General features: G+C 45.7%; 1 protein-coding gene across 2 annotated transcripts in view; it reads right to left on the reverse strand.

Annotated features, from left to right (window-relative positions):
* SH2D4A (SH2 domain containing 4A) overlaps window positions 1–15,800 on the reverse strand; it is a 74,980-nt gene that overhangs the window by 22,443 nt on the left and 36,737 nt on the right. For both annotated transcript variants that reach the window (XM_066234965.1, XM_066234966.1), the window contains exons 5-8: window positions 11,534–11,614; window positions 7,512–7,623; window positions 5,653–5,854; window positions 2,528–2,658 (exon numbers count right to left, since the gene is read on the reverse strand). In XM_066234965.1, coding sequence (XP_066091062.1) covers window positions 2,528–2,658; window positions 5,653–5,854; window positions 7,512–7,623; window positions 11,534–11,614 — 526 coding nt within the window. The remainder of the gene's footprint in view (window positions 1–2,527; window positions 2,659–5,652; window positions 5,855–7,511; window positions 7,624–11,533; window positions 11,615–15,800) is intronic.

Here is a 15,800-nt window from a genome sequence, read left to right on the forward strand (position 1 = left end):
CCAATAAAGAGAGGCTTCCATTCTCATATTTCCAAACAGGGTTCCTGATAAATCCTTATGTTTCCAAAAGGTAAGATGTGATGCCTCTTTAGTACAGAAATATGTGAAATTTGTCTTCCTAAAACTAAAGACAATGACTTATACTGACCACATGGCTGTGTACTTATTATATTGTTTTCCTGTATGTCATGTTCTTTATTTTGTTTATGCCTATGATAAATATTTGTATAAACAGAATACATCAACAACAAAGCAATTAGTAAGTTCTTATACGTAAAACTCAAGAGTTTTATTTTTAAACCAACCAAAGTTTCAGCTAGATTTTCAGTCCAATTGTGCCTTCCTCGCTCTCAGCAACTGCAAATAGAACTGCCTGTTAAAGTACCAGAATTTTTAATAACATCAGCCGACACTGTCAATTTTCACTCCCTGCTGTTGAACTGCCACCCTTGTCATCAGGGACGAGAGCATCGTCTGCCCAATGACACGAAAACTACGGAGTGGCTGATTGCCTCAGTTCTTATCTTAAGAAGGAAAATAAAAAAGGCCCTATGGGACAAGCAGCGGTAGCCACGACTAACATGTAATTAACCCGTGTTCCATTTATCTTTTGACACTGTTGTCACTCTTTCTCCGAATGTTTGTGAGTAAAATGGGAAGGAAGGGGGTGTCGGACCTGGTCCTAGGAGGGACGGGAGCCCCTCTGGGAATGGACACTCAGAAAGCCCGCCCTGCCAAAGAACAGTAGTGTCCAGGAAACCCAGACAGTCTTGCTGAGACATTCTAACGGTAAAAATAGCCCTTTAGCAGAAAGCTTTCCACAAATAATTGTGTTCTTTTTAGAAGAGTTTGCTACACTCTATTTGGGAGCTTATTCTGGTAGATATATTTATGTGTGATATGATACTACTGAAAAGAGAGAAAACTTCAAACCAAGTCATCCTTTAAGGCGGTGGTCCCCAACCCCTGGGCCGTGGACCGGTACTGGTCCATGGGCCATTTGGTACCAGTCCGCAGAGAAATAATAAATAACTTACATTATTTGTTTTATTTATATTTAAGTCTGAACAATGTGTTTTTTTGTTTGTTTGTTTGTTTTTTGTATTTTCTTTTGCATTTTTCTGAAGCTGGAAACAGGGAGAGACAGTCAGACAGACTCCCGCATGCGCCCAACCGGGATCCACCCGGCACGCCCACCAGGGGCGACACTCTGCCCACCAGGGGGTGATGCTCTGCCCCTCCGGGGCATCGCTCTGCCGCGACCAGAGCCACTCTAGTGCCTGAGGCAGAGGCCACAGAGCCATCCCCAGCGCCCGGGCCATTTTTGCTCCAATGGAGCCTTGACTGCGGGAGGGGAAGAGAGAGACAGAGAGGAAGGCGCGGCGGAGGGGTGGAGAAGCAAATGGACGCTTCTCCTGTGTGCCCTGACCAGGAATCGAACCCGGGTCCTCCGCACGCTAGGCCGACACTCTACCGCTGAGCCAACCAGCCAGGGCTGAACAATGTTTTATTTTTAAAAAATGACCAGATTCCCTCTGTTACATCCGTCTAAGACTCACTCTTGACGCTTTTCTCGGTCAGGTGATACATTTATCCGTCCCACCCTAAAGGCCAGTCCGTGAAAATATTTTCTGACATTAAACCAGTCCGTGGCTCAAAAGAGGTTGGGGACCACTGCTTTACGGCAAGCGCGCTCTGTGAGACAACTTGATTGTTGTTTAAAGCACCTTCATTGTACGTAGAGCCAATCAGTCCAATCTAACCGCACATTTAAGACAACTGAGGCAAAATGAATAAATAAATAAGTAAAACCACTTTCTTTGCCTGAGTCTAAGAAAGGTCCCTGAGAGGTCAGTGAAACGTGAGATGTGTAGATGAGGGTTTGAATTAATCAAGTTTCTAGGGTCAAGTAAATAGTGTATTAGCTAATATCTGCTCAGGCTCCAACAAACCCACCTTGCTGTCTTCACTACGTATTGGAAATAAAGATTGAAAGCACAGAATTTTTAAGTTAAATATCACAAGTTCAACTCCTTCATTTAACAGGTGAGGACAGTGAGAGTCAGATAAATCAACCTGCTGCAGAGAAAGATGATCTGCTCACAGTCGCTCACCTCGTCATTGGACAGCTGACTTCTTGACTGTTCCACGGATGCCCCGCCCACCATGCCCGATGACTAGATTTGACTCCCCTGGAGTGGACCATGGACGAAGGCAGTGCGGTTTGATGGAAGTCACAACCGAGAGCCCTGGAACTGCTCTCCCGCCCACCAGCGCTGTTTGACTTGTGGTGACAACGTAACCCAAAATGAGCGCAGCGACCATGCCTGCCCCCAGCTTTTTCTAAGTGTCTTGAGAATGCAGCTTCCTGAGAAACCTCTGAAAAACTGCCTTATGAAAGTAACTTCAAAGATCTTCCTTGGGCAGCCCCAATAAAAGAAAGCCTCTATTCTTTGTGATCTCCTGGTGGATCAGCAGTTCCATCCACCGTCAGATGAGGTTCCCTTGAAGGACCCTCTGCACTCACCATGGAACCAGGGAGCTATGGTGTCCGATGTCTTCTCGTAGCCTGCTCTCAGAGGTAGCTGCTCCTCTTTAAACCAGCGGATGATGTCCTCCTGGGCAGAGCTGGATGCTGTCCTTGTCACTCCCTGATTTCTGTTATTTGTAAGACAATTTAGCAAGTTACAGTGGGCTACACTGAAAAGAATGCCTTCAAAATATGTATGTGTACATACAGATTTTCAGGGTGAGGCAAAAGTAGGTTTACAGTTGTGAGTACCCGAATCACGGAGTTCATTCTTGTATTATTATTTATTAATTATTGTATTATTTTCCATATGAACAACTGTAAACCTACTTTTGCCCCAGAGAGAGAAAGAGAGAGAGAGAAATGAGAATTCTAGACATTGAAAGATCTAATTACATGGGCTGAGCTCATGGGAGGTTGGACGCCACACACTGCCACAACTCCTCAACAGCAGAAAATAGGAAGGCACATATATATATCTGTCACTCGTCCTTCCAGTCCTACAGGGCTAATCTTGGGGATGAGCTACTGCTGTGTTAACACATAGATTTTAACTTATTTGTAGTATGAGTTAAAAGCTCCATTAACTGCTGATTAAAACCTGAGAAAATAAGCATTAAAAAGTGAAATGCACCCCCCAGCACTATTTTCCTGGAGAACATGTACTTGCAAACACAATAAATCAAATGCAATAAAACACACTTCTTTCCTAACATGTTCATTATTCGATTTTTCTCTTCTCTACCCACTCACCTCCCTGATTTAGTTTCTTCTCCGCCACACTTTGAAGAGGTTTAGTTCTGTTAAAAGAGTCTGAGAAATATAAAGTTGAAAAAGAAGAGTGTTTTGAGATTGGTAGGAAAGAGATAAAGGCAGCAGAAGCCGCTGGAAATGAATTCAGTAGCAGAACTGAAGTTCTGGAATGTCAGTCAATTTCCATTACAAAACGTACCACTGCAGTACAATACACATACCGCTGGGGGCCAGGCAACAGCCCACTATTTTGAGGAGAAGTCAATATAAAAACAATAAGTCTGGATGATCTAATGGAATGTCCTGTCATGGTAAATTAACATTATGACTCTTTATGCTCTTTATGATAACAAACGCTACCATGAGTTACATATGACATACATGTCAGATGGACATATACATGTACATATGCATACACTTACATACTTACAGAGCATGTTGGAGAAAACAGCCTACAATGTTGGACTTGGAGCAGACACTGAACACACATGGGATTACATAAATTCTCTTACTAGTTTTCAGATTAGGTTTTTTCTTTCTTGAGAAATCTTTGGAAATCAAGGGAGAACACCAAAGACAGCCGGTCTCCACGTTTTCCTGGGCTGACTCCAAGGTGACCTTGGTCATCACTGATTAAAGTGCCAGCCGTAAAACCATCCAGTCTGACTGCCTCAGGTGAAGCACTTCATGCAAGTGTCTTAAGTTAGGAAGAACGCGCTGAAGGAGCCCAGCTCAGTACAGGCACAGCCCCGAATAAGGCACCTTCGTCGCTGTCAGTCACACACGCTGTGCTCTGAGAACACTGCGGGCGGGCGAGGGCACAAGTCGCACTCCCACCCTTGGACGAGCCAGGAGACCAGGCGCAGGGACACACCCTGCCCAGCCAGGGGCCACGGCCAAGGCTCACAGACGGGCTCAGGCGCCGGCCAGGGCTCTGCGCAGGAGTCACACCTCTGTGACCTGGTCACAAAACTGCAAGGAGACCTACTTCCTGACTACCTTTCTTGTTTTGTTGTCCACAAGAGAAAAGCCACCCCCAAACTGTCATTTTGTAGAACATGGTCATTTAGCCCTAAAATGGAACCTTTCCGTGAGTAAGTAGAAATAATCATAGTGGAGGAAAAGGTCCACCTTCCTGTTTCCTCTGAGGTCATGATCCGCATTAGGAAGAAACCTTGTGGTAACTACTGGCTCCGAGCAAAGGGAAACTTTTGTTTTTTATTTCTCCCTTCTCATAACAGAGAAGTATTTTTAGTTTTTATTTCAGAAGGCAAGGCTTTATAGACAGTTCTGTTTCCTTTGGTCAGTATTTGATGTCTCTTGGTTATTTTACATACTGTCTTCCTATATATTAGAATATGAAATAATCATATACCAATAACCAGGAGAAAATAATTTTGTGATAGGCTTCTGCTGTGATCTTACGATACTTTTTCTTTAGGAATTGTTGTGCCTAGTTCTCCCCCAACCTAGGAGGCAAAAGTACCTTCATCAAACAATCAGAGTTCATTCAAAAAAGGAACATTTCCAAATTCTCCACATGTGAGTATGCCTAGGCATCCGAGTGAGCATTACCACCAAACCTTCCATCCTGGGCAGCGGCAATGCCGCGCTACCAAGGACGTGAAGGTCAGCAAGCCCGTGGGCTCCTGCTTTGTTATTCTTCCTCTACTAAGAGCGATATTGGGAATCACGGGTCCCAAGCCATGTCCTTTGTCCCTTCATTGGGGATGGGCTAGTGGCACAGGAAAGTAGAGAACTCAAGGTGCACCTTCACCGAGTTCCTCTGGGTATAATAACTGTAACAACTATGGATGTTTTACAGATAGCAGGATGAATGCCACACCGAGCACTTCTGGAAGCCAGGCTCACAGGAGAGGCTGAATGTGGTCACCCGTCCAGTCCTCCACGTCCTGGGGCCCGTTATGCTGTCGTCCTTCCTCAGCTCATTTCAATCCTTGTTCTTTTTTATTATTTTTAATTTTTTTTTTATTAAAAAAATTTTTTTTAACAGAGACAGAGAGAGAATCAGAGAGAGGGACAGATAGGGACAGACAGGCAGGAACAAAGAGAGATGAGAAGCATCAATCATCAGTTTTTCATTGTGACACTTTAGTTGTTCATTGATTGCTTTCTCACATGTGCCTGGACCGCAGGCCTTCAGCAGACCAAATGACCTCTTGCTCAAGCCAGCGACCTTGGGTCAAAGGTGGTGAGCTTTGCTCAAACCAGATGAGCCCGCGCTCAAGCTGGCAACCTCGGGGTCTCGAACCTGGGTCGTCCGCATCTCATTCAGATGCGCTATCCACTGAGCCACCGCCCGGTCTGGCTCAACCCTTGTTCTTAAAGCCGTGTGCGTGGCTTCTTACCTAGAAGGCTTTTGAGGGTAATCCGCCGGGTTTAGGAATTTAGGCTTGGGCAGGAGCGGGGGTCGTTTTGGTTTCTGTGGAACACGTGGGGGGCTCTGCAGTCCGGCGCTGCTTCCTCCTTTCTGGGATAACCTCTTGTAGTCTTCCCGCGCTTGTTTCGCCAAGGAGCGTCTCCTCTCGTCGGCTGCTTTGGATTTTCGCACTAGAAAGACAAAAGGGTTTGAGAAAGGTGCTCATCAACCCCCAGAGAAGGCTAGACAACTCAGCACTGCAGCTGGAGTGCAGACTCTGGCATCTGCTGATAATAATGAACAATCGCTATCTATCAACACTGTCATTCAGACGGCTGGGCTTGCACATTCGCACTGCCCAGTGTTCACTGTGGACTCTCTATCTGGGCGCTCAGGAACTTTCCGAGTGGGAGAGAGAAGGAAGAGGGGGAGGAAGGGACAAGATAGCAATGTAGAACCATTGGTTGGAGAATTTCCTGCAGTTGGCAAGACTAAGTGATGTGTAATCCTCACACAGCCCGAGTGAGGATTCCAGTTGGCAGGAGGGGTCTTTGAATGACAAGAGGTGAAAATCCTTCACACAAACAGTTCAGGATGTCAGAGGCGCCAAGTCATGAGCAAAGATCAGGCTGTCGGGAACTCTTCAGTGGTCCAGGCTGTGCACGCGGTGAGCAGACAGTGAGGCTCACCACCAGCCACATTCAGAGCCCACTGTGAGCTGAACCCACTACAAATCAACCGGCCAGGCCAAAAAGTAAAGTGACACCATAGACAATGATAGGGTGGGTACACATAAAAGTACCCCAAGGCTGCCTCTTCATACTGCTTTGTAAATAGAGGGTTTATTCTTTTATTCTGCTTTTGTTTTAGCAACATAGTATTAAAGGACTCTAAGGCAGGATATAAGAAGAATCTTTTTCTTGACGTGTATTTACATCATTAGTTAAATCCTGTTATGTCTGACTTCAAAGAGATGCCGGAGATGTTCCAGTATTCTAGGATTTCACTGTGGAGAAGTCGTGGGATCTTGCAAATATTCCCATTTCACAAAAATCTGTCATTTTAATGGTGTTCCTTGTAATGGAACTGACGATCAGTTTCAGATTCTCAACATCTTGCCAACAGGGCTACTTCTATTCTGCACGCTGCCTCAAGGGCTGAGGGCAGTGAAGGCTTCCCTGCCTCAGTCACAAGGAAACCCTCGTCCCATTTCCCCTGCACTCGCCAAGCATCGTCCAGCACGCGCTGCTCTGCCTTCACCTGCACTGAGTCCTCGGGGGCTATTTCTGGCAGTGCTGGTTCAGACAGGTGTCAGGGTGCTCACAGGCATGGGAGGCACACTGGGATAGCCAGCCTTTTATTCCTGTGTTCTTGACAACAAAGTTAAGATGGACCCACTGTTGAAAATTCAGACAACTGTGGAATAACTACAAGAATTATTCAAATTAGTAATCGAATTCTACCTTTCAAATGTTAACAGGGTAATAGCCTTCCAGTTTATTTCCTTTATATACTTCAGGCATTTGAAAAGAGAAATGTGTTACATAATGTTTTTATAATGCTTTCTCTTCTCCACGCTAAAAAGATGTTAACATATTCCAAGGTCATAAAACACTCTTCGGAAACATGTTTTTTTCATAGCTAGATACCATTCTATCATTTAACACATTGTAACTTTGATAGTGCAAAGATGAACTGAGACCCTTTCTGCCATTCAGCAAGTGGCTCGTAAGACTTGCAGTAATAATTTAATGTTAAAACATCTCTTAACAACCTCTTAACAAGCTTTGTAGATGGACCGCTTTAGTACACGGACCAACGAGCTTAGCGAGGCGTCTGGGTACTCACATGACGCCTGCCACTCCGAGTCTTCTTTCCAGCTCTTATAAATCTGCTTGGTTCTCTCTTCATCTATTTGGTTGTTTTCTTCATCTTGTGTTTTCTTCGTGGATTCTTTCTTCTGTTTAAAAAAACCAGAAATAAACCCTAGTGAGGGACGTGGCCGTTTCCCTGGAGAAGGAGAGCTGTAGGTGCGCCAGCTAGCCACACCCTCCCCCAGCGCCCCAGGAGGCGATATAGTTCTGGGGGGGGGTGGACAGCGCTCGGCGCTTGCTCACTGTGCGGCTCCACGGCTGCTTCCCGGGTCACACTAAGAGATTAAAAACACTTCGTTGGGTTATAATGAGGGCTAAACACTTTTTTTTTTTAAGTGCCTAGCACAGTGTGCAATAGATAGTAAGAATTTGGTAACTATTCGTTCTTCTCAGATGTAGCACCTACCTGCTTTAAAGCGAGCCCCGAGAAGTGGCGGGGCACACGGTTTCAGGGCAGCCGGGTGACACGGCTCTGCCTGAGCCACAGTCAGTCCCACAGCGGCTCAGCTGTGTCACCCTGGAACCACGGGGCTGACAGCGTGGTATTTACACATGGTCGGAGGGGGCTCAAAAAGGATTTTTGTGCATTTATTTAAAAACAAAAATATATTTTAAAAGCATCCTCTTTCAAGAATGGAAAATATAAAATAAGAAACGTAAGTCTTCCTTTAAAAAGGAATTCGGGGTTTCTTCTGGTGGTAAAATGTACATCTTAACCATTTTGTAAGCATGCAGCTCTGTAGCAGTAAGAACTTTTCAAAGCAAAACAAACACATCAAATCGCTGAGACTTAAAATGTGTTTTGTTTATTTAGATACAGACTTCTGAGTACTGGTGAGAAACCGAATTTACAATTTGGGGAACTAAAGAAAAGCCTTGGTTAGCTGAGAAACGAAACAATCCGAAACAGGGTTGTTGTTTTTGTTTTTTTCTTTGTGTTTTCCTACAGAAAGGTAGACATTCTTGCTGTTAATCTATTTCACCAAAGCTGAAAAAGTTGATGTTGTGAAACTTATTTTTAATTATTGTGGGAAGTCACAAGTCACAGTTAATGGAGGAGGTGATTATTCATGAACTATATATACTTCAGATATAACTAAACTTTTATTTACGGTTTTCATTTTTTCTGACATTCTTTTCCTGCCTAGAACTCAGTTCCTTTGGCTTGTCAATATTAAAAAAAACCAAAGAACAGTTTTTAATGTTTGCCATGACTGCAAAAATTAGTCATCCCCTTCCTGAAGCTGTTTATACGGCTGAAATACAAATAAAGTGCTGCTAGCAATTTCGAAGCTTAAACAGGGGAAACAAAATGGAAAAGAAAAATCCTGAAATGTAAACATGGAGCTTTGTAGCCAATAATACTGTAATAATTGTGTGTGGTGCTAGGTGGGTACTTGAAATATCGGGGGACACTTTGTAAAGTACATGACTGTCCAACTCTGTGCTGTTCACCCGACACTAAAACAAAACAATATCAAATGTAAAGTATAATTGAAAAATAATTTTTTTTAAAAAGTGACCTTTGGCTTCCACATGCATATTTTAACATTATTTAAAATGACTATAAAAAATATAGTTATAATGTTAAACTATGACATCATGGATATTATTGCTTAGAAAAAGCACAAAGTTTACAAAGTGAGTCTACTTAAGGAAAAATGTTGTTAGATAATAATGCAGAGGACACGAACACGGCTGAGTGCTCTATTTAGTAAGCAGTCCTCCTGTTTAATCCGCGGTGCAGTGATGTGTGGGCACAGTGGGGAGGGGGACAAAGTTAGAGTTTCACAGAGTGACAGCAGATGAGATCAGCCCTGACCACTGTGTTTATTCAAAGCAGCTGAAAAACTGTAGAAACTGTCCTGAGTTTCTCTAAGAACTCCTTCAGAAAATTGACGTTGAGCACATCTTTACAGGTTGATCTTTACTTTCTCTATTTTGAAAACTATCATTTCCTCTTTAGAAGTTCTTTGCTGGAAGCACGCAGGCCCAGGATGGAGACTGCGAGCCAGGCAGGGGAAAGTCAAGGTGAAGGCTGGGAGTGGCCGGCAGCCGCGCTGAGGCCGGAGGCAGTCCAGGTGCCTGGGACCGAGGTGTGAGGATGGACGGGCAGATACAACATCTACAAAAAGCCTCTCATCCCGCCTGTTGATGCAAAACACTTCCCACTGGTTCCTCATTAGACACTCCCCCCCTTCCTGATCCCTGAAGCAGGAAGGCTCTTTTTTATTCCCTTTGTTCCGCAGAGAAACTAGATAAGTGACCTGCTGTCATTCTCTTGAATTCTGATATAATTTCGTAGAGTGGGAGAAGGAATGTAATGGCACATGGCCCTGGGCATTCTTGTGTGAAGACATGAAAATTGAAAATCTGGCTGTCTCACTGAAAGGTTTGAGAACCACAGATCTCGTCCACCCACCTTGATTTAGAGACAAGAAACCTCAGGCCCAGTCTAAACACTGAGCTGCCTCCGGCCTCAGACCACTTCTCTTTTCCAGCTAAACTCATGACCTCATCTGTCATCACAGCTAGAAATATCACCGAGATGCCAAATTCTCTGTAAGAGTCTACAGGGTTCTCAGCCCTCCTCTCTCCTCTCACTGATCTCTGCCGTCCCCTGACCACCCAGCGAGCCTCTGTGCCGTCAAGCTTGCTGTTCCCTCTCCGGGAATATCCTTCCCCCAGCCACCCACAGAGCTCCCTCCCTCATTTCCTCAGTCTCTACTCTGATACTACCTTCCCGGGAATATCCTTCCCCCCAGCCACCCACAGAGCTCCCTCCCTCATTTCCTCAGTCTCTACTCTGATACTACCTTCCCGAGCAGCCTTCTCTGCCCACTGGTCTAAGAAACCAACTCCCACCCTCCCGGCATCCCCAGCTCCCTTGGCCTTCATTCTTCTCCTTCACAGCATGAATGACCACCTGGCATCTTAGAAATGTTTACTGTCTGTCACCCCTGACTGGAATTCAAGCTTCCCGAGGGCAGAGCCTTTATGGGTTTTGTGCACCGTATCTCCCATGCCCAGAACATGGGAAAAACTCAAAAGATGTGGGTGTAATGGACACAGACCCTTAGTCTTTCTCGCCTGTCCTCATTTAAAATGGTATAACGTACCCCGGACAGCATTACGGAAAACTTCCTTTAGATACTCTGTTGCTGCTCTTTTAGAAAGAAGTATGTATTATGCCTGCAGAACGACTGCTCCAGAACTTCAGTGTGCATTCTTGAAATCTCAGACATGTGAGTTACCCAAGTTCATGTACGGCTCTGCAGGGAAATCAGGGAATCGATCCCAGTGCCCACAGGAACACGGGCACCATCTTGGGCCTGTGGTCACTTGGAACTGGCTCTTTACAGCCTGGTATCTGCCCTGGCTTTTTCAGACTCTCTGCAGGTCAAATTCTACTACAGTCTCCAAGAGCCGGTCTATGCCTCATTGACTGTGAGCAATGCACGATGCGATAGGGATCTAACACAAAGGAGGAAGTGGGCTCGGTCTGCAGGGAGGATCTCCCGTCTGGCTGGATGGGAGAGGGTTGCGAGTGCCCCATGGAGCCCTGGCACAGTGGGTGTGGGTGGAACAAGAGGCTGATCACGGCAAAGGGACAGGCTCACAGAAACAATGAACACATAAAGAACTTAGTCCGAATGCACTATTTCTGCCAAGTCTAGAGCCTCATTTATCACTCTCCGCAATGAGCCTTCCTGCTTCCGGTGTTTGCAGTAGCCCAGGATGCATCTCTGTTTTAGATCTTCGGTGAGCAGTCTAGCAGATATGTCTTGGCATCTGTTTCTTCCGCGATACTCAAGACTTTTTCAACTCCAGATAAACAGGCAAAGACGAATAGCTCTGTTCGCAAGCTTTTCAAGACAAATTTCGCGTTCTGCTGCTTAATTTCATTTCTGCATGAGACTGATATACCCATTCGTGAAATGTTAGTGGAAATGGCTATGCATTAAGCCCCCTGAGGACAGAACGTAAATCTTTTACCTGGTGAAATCCATATGCCTTCATACGATTGATGGAATCTGCCAACATTTGCTGAATATTTCTTGAGGAACTGGAGGGTGACTAAAAATTAAACGAGACACATTTTTATACCATTTAGAGCTGCAATGCAGTTTCGGAAAATAATCTGTTAATGTTTCCCTCCTTTCATCATTCTCTAATTCTGCCCCACCCTTAAAACTGAATCCACCAACGTTTTCCATCAGCACCTGAGTTTCTGAGCCGACCCTGGCTGGCAGCAGGGATGAGAAGCCTCAGCCTCCCCATTCAGTGGAGTTTAGAAATGAATTATTGCCCAAGAGCCAGGGTCTGGTGGTTTGCCCATGATGAGCAGGTTTGTGTGTCTTGCCCCAAGCAGGTCCCGGGGCCCCTGGGATATCTTCTAGTTGTCGATATTAGTTCTTGATCTAAATTCTCTTCCATCTTAATCCCTGCCCTATCCATGCCCTGTTTTAGGTTAGGGCAGAGAAATGCTTCGTCTCTGCCACTCAGCTGCATCCGCCTTGCTCCCCAGCTGTGCCTAGAGGCATGCCTGGAATACCAGTTTGGTCCCTGGCACCCTGCCCACTTCCCCTGCCTGATCACATTCCTCCTCACTCCTTCTCCTGACCCCGTTACCCAGCCTGGTATCTAGATTTCTGTAATTCTAGATGGGTTTCCCAAGAGGCAACTCCTACTAGTGGGGTTCCCAGACCCACAGCCTCGACTCCCTGGCCTTACTCCTGCCAGCCACGTGCCAACCTCTCTGGCATTGTGACCAATCTGGAACATGTCAGGTGCTTCTTAAAACCAGGTCAGTCACACACAGGCCCTCATCACCCTGTCCCAGGCTTGACTGCAGAATCTGGGCCAAGTCCCAGCATGTGACCGTATACCCCAGTATCACACCACCCACAACCCATATTACCATGACTTTGTGCCTTTTGCCTGAGGACTCATTCCTGAATTCTGGCATAGATCAGAAATCGTCTGCATATTTTCAGCAAAAAGGTTGGTACCAAGATTCAGCATGTACCACACAGGGTTCTTGGGATATTTATTATGCTAAGTAATACACTGGTATGGCTCAATTTCGCCCCTTTTTTCATAGAAGCTGAGCTTTTGTGCTAGGACAACAGTGCCCCAGCAGGTAGGCGCACCCGTGCGAGTTATCGCTGATACAATGCAGGTGAGAACTGGTATTTTCCACTTGTGTTCAGATTCCTAAAACCTCCTTCACACAAGCACCCAGGCCACTTCCCCTTCCTTTGGGCTGGAATTGTGATAGCGGTCATGTGAGTACCCAAGACAGCAGAGCCACCAAAAGCCCGAGTCCCTGAATGACTTAGCTCTCCTGCACCAGAACCCCCATTCTGGATGTTGTAAGAAAGAAAGATTAATGTCTGTTGTGGTTTGTTTTTTTTTGTTTGTTTTTTTTTGGGTTTTTTTTTTTTTTCTGAAGCTGGAAACGGGGAGAGACAGTCAGAAAGACTCCCGCATGCGCCCGACTGGGATCCACCCAGCACGCCCACCAGGGGGTGACGCTCTGCCCACCAGGGGGCGATGCTCTGCCCCTCCGGGCATCGCTCTGTCGCGACCAGAGCCACTCCAGCGCCTGGGGCAGAGGCCAAGGAGCCATCCCCAGCGCCTGGGCCATCTTTGCTCCAATGGAGCCTCTCTGCAAGATGGGAAGAGAGAGACAGAGAGGAAGGAGAGGGGGTGAGGTGGAGAAGCAGATGGGCGCTTTTCCTGTGTGCCCTGGCTGGGAATTGAACCCGGGACTTCTGCACGCCAGGCCGACGCTCTACCACTGAGCCAACCGGCCAGGGCCTCTGTTGTGTTTTTAACCATTGCCTTTTGGGTCCATTTGTTACAAAGGTTTGGTCCATCTTAGCTGAACCAGCAACTGCTGGTGGCAAGGCACACGTCAAGGTCTCTGCTGAGGGCTTTTCCTAATCCTGGGCAGCGCCATTAATGCTAATTCCACAAACAGCCACTGGTCTCTGGAGGGCTGCTATGACCAGGCACCGCTGTGGTGGTACAGGGGGAGTTACTTTTACTTCTGGCAGCATCTCTGATGGATGGGCAACATCTTGGCCTTCTTCAGACAAAGAAAGTGAATCTCAGAGGAGTTGTGTAGCTTGCTGAGATCACACAGCTGGCTTGTGCCAGAGTTTATGATTCTCCCACTATGTCAACATTGTGATGATAGGACAGTAAGTGGGGGTCAAAGATTCCTTATACTTATTACTTGGCAAATAATGAATCCTATAGGTTTCACTCCTGCTACTTACCTACTCCATCTCATTTTTTTTCTTATTTCAGTATCATTAAAAACAATACAGTGCTGCTCTGCATCTGAAACAGAATAGTACAGTAACCAGCTCCTCTATTTGTGAACAGATCAGGATGTTCCACCAGATTTAGTGTAAGTCTGTTCAAAAGTCCAAGATGACTCTGAAGAGCTCATTCTTGCAGTCTCTGAATGCATTTCCACTATAAGGAATGTGACCTTTAAAAACAGGCTCATGCCCTGGCCGGTTGGCTCAGCGGTAGAGCGTTGGCCTAGCGTGCAGAGGACCCAGGTTCGATTCCCGGCCAGGGCACACAGGAGAAGCGCCCATTTGCTTCTCCACCCCTCCGCCGCGCCTTCCTCTCTATCTCTCTCTTCCCCTCCCGCAGCCAAGGCTCCATTGGAGCAAAGATGGCCCGGGCGCTGGGGATGGCTCTGTGGCCTCTGCCTCAGGTGCTAGAGTGGCTCTGGCCGCAACATGGCGACGCCTAGGATGGGCAGAGCATCGCCCCCTGGTGGGCAGAGCGTCGCCCCCTGGTGGGCATGCCGGGTGGATCCCGGTCGGGCACATGCGGGAATCTGTCTGACTGTCTCTCCCTGTTTCCAGCTTCAGAAAAAAAAAAATGCAAAAATAAAAAAAAATAAAAACAGGCTCATTCTCCCTTTCCTTGATGACATAACATCTATGGGATATCATCATTTTGCAAAGGACCAGTTTCTTCTATGTTGAAAATTAGGAGGCAGGTCACCTCCTCAAGTACTGTACATAATGCTCCAACAACGCTAGCTGCACTTGGAGCCTCTCCACTCGCTTGTTTCAGGACCCAGACCTGGGCAACCAGCAGAGCTTTAGACCAGGGTGTTGCCAGCCGCACCTCCACCATGCTCAGCCTTTACATTATTGAACAAACTGTTAGTTGTTTCCTGAATTAGCATCAGGCTAATAGGCAAATGGCACTTCCTTTCTAAACCATATATTCCAAAGTGTTGTCTATTTCACCAAGTACTACTTCCCTATTCCTGTCATCTGCATAGGTACAACGCTTTAAACATATTATATGAGTGATTCTTTGTCCCTTAGAATTATTCCTTCAACTGGACTATTCATCTATCTACATATACAACACTGTTTTCTTACCATGTGCTTTTTTCTTATCTTAATTTGTTTTCTTTCATCATCTTATTCCTTTTCTTACTAGCATGTACAATATACTTGCCGCTTTGGCACCTATCAGATGGGATGGGCTATTACTATTTTTAAAATACCTCAAAACTAAGTACAGACACATGAACCAGACACATGAAAAGGACAGGCTGGTGGGGACTAAAGGAACCACGGTGCCTGTCAGTACCATCTACTGGGGCCAGTCAGAGTTGGCACCTTTTCTTTGAAGTTTAGGTTTCTTGCTTTTTTTGGTTTGTTTGTTTTTAACTTTTCCATTGATCTGAAAGAGAGAGAGAGAAAGGGAAGGAGAGAGGAAAAGGAGAAAAAGGGGGAGAGAGAGAGGGAGAGAGAAGAGAGAAGAGAGAAGCATCAACTCATTCTATTTAATTGTTCCATTTAGTTATGTGTTTATTGGTTGCTTCTCGTATGTGCCCTGACTGGGAACTGAACATGTGACCTCAGCATGCCTGACTGATGTTCTATCCACTGAGCCACCAAGCCAGGGCCTGAAGTTTTAGGTTTTGGTTTAATTACCAAAGCTGGTTCTTGGGTAGAAGAGTTTAAGCCTAAATAATTGATTAGTTTAACCAGCCCAGAGATTGATACTTTCATTCAAGGACTTCCATATGTCTAAAACATACTGTAAACTCTAAAACTATTTATACATGCTCAGAGCCAGTTATAAAAACACTAATTTTCAAGATGAAACAAGATCTGCCACTATTGCAAAGTGTTAAAAGAATATGAAGAACTTAATCAAGACTTGTGGAGAGCAGGTTCATTCAGGTACACTTACAGGTTCCACAAATCAA

This window comes from Saccopteryx bilineata, chromosome 6 (genome assembly GCF_036850765.1).
Source record: "Saccopteryx bilineata isolate mSacBil1 chromosome 6, mSacBil1_pri_phased_curated, whole genome shotgun sequence".
In the NCBI taxonomy this organism is placed as follows: domain Eukaryota; kingdom Metazoa; phylum Chordata; class Mammalia; order Chiroptera; family Emballonuridae; genus Saccopteryx; species Saccopteryx bilineata.